At 40.3% G+C, this 6,064-nt stretch overlaps 1 protein-coding gene across 1 annotated transcript; it reads right to left on the bottom strand.

Moving 5' to 3' along the window:
* Positions 1-2,226: 2,226 nt before the first annotated feature.
* On the bottom strand, positions 2,227-5,652 carry LOC121665484 (14 kDa phosphohistidine phosphatase-like). The gene is made up of 3 exons (XM_042029740.1): positions 5,407-5,652; positions 4,865-4,989; positions 2,227-2,527 (listed from the first exon to the last, which is right to left on the bottom strand). The coding sequence occupies exons 1-3, from the start codon at positions 5,585-5,587 to the stop codon at positions 2,435-2,437; spliced, it is 399 nt and encodes a 132-aa protein (XP_041885674.1). The 5' UTR covers positions 5,588-5,652; the 3' UTR covers positions 2,227-2,434.
* Positions 5,653-6,064: the final 412 nt, after the last annotated feature.

The following is a 6,064-nucleotide window of genomic DNA, read 5'->3' as shown; positions in this document are numbered from 1 at the left end:
ATAATATTTCCTCTTGATAATATTCCACTATTAAACTCACTATCTTTGGTTTAATTACTATGTCTTCACTCAGTATTTTGCTCAAACATAGCTGAATTTGCACAAATACCAAATCAGAATATTTATGACTTCAAGGGAAGAATGGCAGAGCCACGATCTCAGTGTTTGCACACCTGCAAAACAGGTAACCCCACACAGGATAATTAGCCTCCCATTTCAGAATATGATGAGAAGATGAAGGATACTTTTTTCTCAGGTGAAATCAGCAAAATTAGCATTGGGATTTCTGTATTCTATGAGTTCTGTTCTTAGAATTCAGCAGATACATGCTGAGAGGAAAGAGAATTCAATACTTAGGCTATTGGTGTTTCAAAAACTTCAGATAATACTAATTTCCCTAATCTATGTTAAGACTTTCTCGAACTGAGAAATCCTCACCACCCTAGTGACCAGTGTCCTGCTTCTCTTCACAAACTGGAAGAGAATAAATTTTTCACTCCTTTCTAACACTTGTACATATTAGTTAATGACCAGGGAAATTAAATTGTCCCAAATGACATTGCACTAAGTAACTGAATTGGGAGGTCCCTCAGAGTATTTTTTTGATGACACATTAAAATCCTTCTATGAAGAAGTATAAGGTAGAGATAAGCTGGTAACTCAATTTTGATCAGCTCACTCCAAATCATCACTTTTTTTCTCCCCTCATGCCATCACCTCACATTTTGAATGAGTCATTACAATAAGAAATCCGGTCTAAATTATGTCTTTCCTGTAAGTATTGTGGAGACAAAGATTAAAATCACTCATTAAATACCCCAGGAAACGAAATTCAAAGGCTTGTTTGTTTTAACACAGCTATCCCTAACTGATGACTTCCATTTGAAGACTATTTGCCAGTTTTGGGAAATGAGGCTATTTAAAATCCAGGTTTGTATACTGGCAATTACAGTTATTTTACTAAAGCTTAGGGGAAAAAAAGCCCATGATAATGGAACTGGGAAGTGCCAAATTTGCAGGTTACTGACTTGTATGCTATTCTGGGTTATTAGGCACACAAGCATTAAATCGTGTTCTGAAATCAAGCCTGCAGTCATTACCATGGTAGTTGAAGCAGTGCAGCCAGACAACCATTGCACAAGAACTCAGAAGCACAAAGAGCACATGCAAAAGCAGGCAAGGGTGCTGGAGGGGAAAATCCAGGCTGCAAGCGGGGGGAAGCAGGTGCCAACCAAGAGACCTGCTGCACCAGGTTCAGGAGATCCGTCTCCCTGGAGATTATTGGGATGGAGACCCCTGGAACTCTTCTAATGAGGACTGGACTGAAAGGTTTGAGGATGAGAAAAGAAAATTCCTCTCCACCCAACCAAAACAAAGTCACAGAAAGGTGGCTTAAGATGGATCGCAGCTGTAAGAAGACAGTAACAGCAGATAGAAACTGGCCTAAAGTCTCTCAGATTTCCTGGTTTGTACTCTAAGAGTCACTTGCACGTTGAAAAGAAAAAGCTTCTCTATACCACCAGATACTGGTGGATAAATGCAGTAGGAAAGGGAAAAACTAGAATTTGTATACAAATACCTCTTGAAGTCAGCAAGCCTTCAAGACAGCAAGTCAATAAATCCACAAATGAATTAAAGGAAAACTATCATGAAACCAAAGAAGTGAAAATTGTAGCAAGTAATTTCACAACAAACAAAAAGCAACATCCTGCCACAACAGGATGGTGATGTTAGTTAATTCAGACACTGCCTAGGTGTACTGAGGAGGTACTTTACTATAATATAATTATTGCTAGGAAAACAAAAAGAAAAAAAGCATTATTAAATTCACACAAATAAAAGTAGTGCAGGGGAATCAGAATGAAAGCAACATTCGCAGAATTTGACATTGCCATCAGTCATAGGGAAGGATCTTAGAGGAACATCAAATATTTTGATCGTTACTTCTGTAAAATACTAAATTTTCAAAACCATGGAGTAAATCAAAGATTTGGATCATTGGTGAAGAACTGTAACTGTCAACCCCACCCTCCACACCAATTTTTTTAGATGTGGAGAAGAAAGATGAAAAGTCTAAAAAGCAATTAAAAAAAAAAACCTGGAAACACTGTGGTCAAAAGACCAGTGAACAGGTTTGGTCCAATGATGTTTGAAGTTGATGGTAAATCCTTAGGTATCCTACAATAGATCAGTACAATTGGACTGGATGAAATAAACTAGAGGTAAGATGGTGTGGAAGTGTTTAATTAAATGGCACATCAAAAGGAGAGTAAAAAGGCTTGCATGAAGGAGTGGGATTACCAACCATATTGTAAATTACAGCAGAGTCCAGTTACTCAAGATTTATGGTTACATACATAGAACACATTAAATTTTATTTATCAAAGTACTGCTCACAGTTACCAGGTTTGAACTGCTTGTTGTGTTCACAAGTTTATTTCTTGTCATCTGACCATGTAATTTCATAATCTGTATACTCTTTCTTTAGTATCTCTACAGTCACTGAGTGATCTGCTTTTCCATAGCCCTGCAAGACAAAAAAAATAATTAAAAAAAAAGCTTACTGAACATGGACAGTAAGTCTTCAGAACCATTCAGTTCTTATCAACAGAAGTTGTTCACATGCAAATCAAATAAAAGTTCTAAAAAAGTTATTCTTGCAGTATCATGTTTTATTTTTCTTTTATCCTCTCCAACTCCCCCCTGCTACCCAAATTCAAGTTCTAGAAAATAAATGAGATGGGGTCAAGCAATCTCAAATAATAGAGAATGCATTTTCCACATAATTTCTCCAGCAGAAAGCTTGTTTTACAATGTTCCCAACTCCTCAGCCACCATTATTTAATGTGTGAGCATACAAACAGCTGATGTGGCTCAGCTGAAGGAAAAGGGAATAAGCAAACAAGTGTGATCATTTGAGCGCTATTCTGGCCACTAAAGAAATCACAGTCTTCATGTCTTATTTATTTTCAATCTTGCCTTAGTTGATAATAGCACAATTTTAAGTATCTGTGCTCTTCAGCCATTACAACTCCAAGCTAAGGGAAGGTCAGATGACCCATGTGATTTTTAACCCTCATTTTAAAAAAAATCACTGATCACAATGTTACTCTTCCGCTGAAACTGTGGCAGTTGTGGTCGAAGTGGCCTTTCCATTATTGTCTTACATGATCAGAATTATCTTGATTTCTTATTTCAGAACTACACAACTTTCTCCCTGAAAAAGCCTTTACTGCACAACAGTGCAGTGTACTGATAGAAATCTGTGATTTACCAGTTGTTTTTTTCCCATAATATTTCACATGAAAGTTTACTTAGACTGAAAAAAGAGCCCAAGGTTGTACTATCAAACAAAACATACTCTTCATCAGTAACCCAGCCCCAAAGAAGAAGAGCTTAGATAAACAAGCATTTAAACTGAAAAGGTTAAAGTTGATGCATTATAAAATGCAAGCTTTTCAAAAATAACAGATAATATAGTTACATCAGTTGGAAAGCAACATATCCACAGCTCACTCTTGCCTTGGCAAGCACTTTGAACACCCCATCCAGCCTTGTAAATAGCAGCACAGCTTCAAAAGAAGTCAATGACTATTTCTCTGGTTTCCATAAAACCCCAAGGTAGTTCTCTGTCAACAAACCTTCAAGTCAAAAGAAGCATTAAACCAATGCAATTAATATTTTAACTTCTGACCTGGGACTGAGGTCATCTGAGCCTTGGGATCTCTTCCTGAGAGAAGCCCTCATGGCAATAAAAGTCTGCTTTTACCTGCTGCTCCTCTGTGAGCATCAAGGCACCAAAAGCAGAGAAACAAAGTGTATTTCTCAGACTGCAAGAGTTGACCACTGCCTCTAACACTTAATTTGGCAGCTAGATTAATAATACAGGTATCAAGTCTCACCTAAAAATGCAATCACAATGCAAACCAACCATCAGGAGAATTTAGTATAATAAGCATTATACACTGCCTTCCCATCCCACACAGATGTTAAGGGGTTTGGCTTTGGTTTTTTTCCTCCTTACAATTCCAGGTGGCACAAGTCATCCTGGAAGAAAAGCAGCACTAACATTTGAAACTGCTTAAGACATTCAAGGCCCAATCTTCACTCCTCATCAAAAGTAGGCAGATTTGAAGCAAGCATCACTTTCTATAGAAAATTACATTAACTTAATTGAACTATTTTCTTCTTGTCTCCTTTAGAAGCTTAGAATCTTTACTCAGTTGTTACCACAGAAACAGCTAAGCTTCATCACTAAGCAATTACCAGAAATAGACTACAGCACATTCCCTAAATGAGAGAAATTCTGACCATTTACTGAGTCTTACCTAAAGGAACTGAATTTAAACAGAACAATAAGAGGTAACAAAAATGCTACTTTTATTCCCACAAAATGCATTACTATATCTTCACCCACTAAAAATTTACCACACCTAAACTGTATCTACTCTTCTCACCCAACACATACACAGAATGACATTCACAATTTAGCTGGTCACTACCAACCAACATTTTTATTGGCAGATAAAGATCACACACTAGCTGGATCAAGCCCCTGTGGCTACAAATGGGCTATTCCTGCTCTAGCAGTAAGACTAAAAGATTCTGAGTCAAGAGATGCCAACTTCCATTTTTAGTCTTAATTCTAACTTAACCTAATGCTGAGTAACACCAATGTTATCTTATTGGTCTCCTGCCCTAAAACTATTGTTTTTCTAATCTATCTCACAAGAGAGCCAGGCGAGTTTTCCAGTTAATGTTTACAATATGATGCAAATTGCCAAAAGCCACCATGCTATTAACCAAAAATCCCAGAGCATCAGAGACAGAAGCATTTGAAAGGTTGCTTGAGAGATGCACTTACTGTTGAGAGCCCAAATACCCTAATTTTCTTGTCTTTGCTATTATGTTCAATTTTCCCTCCTCCAAGGCACTTGCACTCATATCCCAGCTTTTCCATCTCCGGATTTACTTTTTCAAATATATGATCTGCACAAGAAGAATGGTGAGAGCCATTAGAACAGGCACTAGGCATTACATAGTCTAGAACTCGCTTTTAACTACTTTCTATTTTCCCGCAGATCCCTTCTTTCAGCTACAAGAGAGGATGGTTTCTCTTCAGAGGCATAGAAAAGCTGCAGTTAAAGTCCTTTGGTTTTTTACTTAGCTAGAACATACCGTTCTCCAAAATGAGGTTGACTGGGTTCAGAAATGGCACCTGAAATATATTGGCCCAGTTTTCATATCACACGGGGGACGTAGAAAGTGGGGAAAAGGGGACTTTTGAGCTACTCAGGCCGGGGCTCCCGCTCCGTCTCAGACCCGCCGGGGCCCGGCGGCCGCGTCCCGCACCCGAGGGGCCCCGCTCCGACCGCTGTCCGCTCGCCCCCGCGCGCTGTCACGCACTGTGGAACTCGGCCGCCTTGGTGCCGCGGACGATGTCCCGCTGCTCGCCGCCGCCCGGGCGCTGCAGGCGCACCAGGATGTACTTGAAGGTGCCCTCGGGGTCGATCGCCACGTCCCGCACGGCCGCCATGGCTCTGCCGGCGCGGAAGCCGCAAGGCAGTGGGGGCGGGGCGGGCGCCATGGCGGCCGTGAGGCGGGACGGGTTGTGGGCGGCAGCTCACCGTGAGGGGACGAGCGGGATCGGCTGCGCGGCTCCTTCAAGGTGCCCGCCGATAAAAACATGCCAACTTATATCGCTATGTCAGTTGCAAAGCAACATATCTACGGATCACTCTTGCCTTGGTAACCACATCCAGCTTTGAAAGTAGCAGCACAGCGTCTACTTGAAAAGAAGTCAATGACTATTTCTCTGGTTTCAATAAAACACCAAGGTAGTACTGTTATGGAGTCTGACAACAAATCCCCAAGTCAAGAGAAGTATTAAACCAATGTAATTAATATATTAACTTCTGACTTGGACTGAGGTCATCTGAGCCTCGAGATCTCCGCCTGACAGAAGCCCTCATGGCAATAAAAGTCTGCTTTTACTTGATGCTCCTCTCTGAGCGTCAAGGTACCAAAAGCAGAGAAACAAGGTATTTTGCATAGACTACAAGAG

This window comes from Corvus kubaryi, unplaced genomic scaffold, assembly GCF_017639235.1.
Source record: "Corvus kubaryi isolate FWS band 111438036 unplaced genomic scaffold, C.kubaryi_AGA036_p1.0 37334, whole genome shotgun sequence".
Taxonomy (NCBI): Eukaryota; Metazoa; Chordata; class Aves; order Passeriformes; family Corvidae; genus Corvus; species Corvus kubaryi.
This window is presented reverse-complemented; position numbering and strand designations above follow the sequence as displayed.

What these genes read in the sequence shown, in the direction of transcription:
- LOC121665484 (XM_042029740.1), bottom strand. Translation starts at nt 5,587, where the DNA reads ATGGCGCCCGCCCCGCCCCCACTGCCTTGCGGCTTCCGCGCCGGCAGA. An exon ending in CAAGGCGGCCGAGTTCCACA is followed by an intron (nt 4,990 to 5,406) that starts GTGCGTGACAGC and finishes CTTCTTGTGCAG; the next exon opens with ATCATATATTTGAAAAAGTA. An exon ending in GGGTATTTGGGCTCTCAACA is followed by an intron (nt 2,528 to 4,864) that starts GTAAGTGCATCT and finishes TTTGTCTTGCAG; the next exon opens with GGCTATGGAAAAGCAGATCA.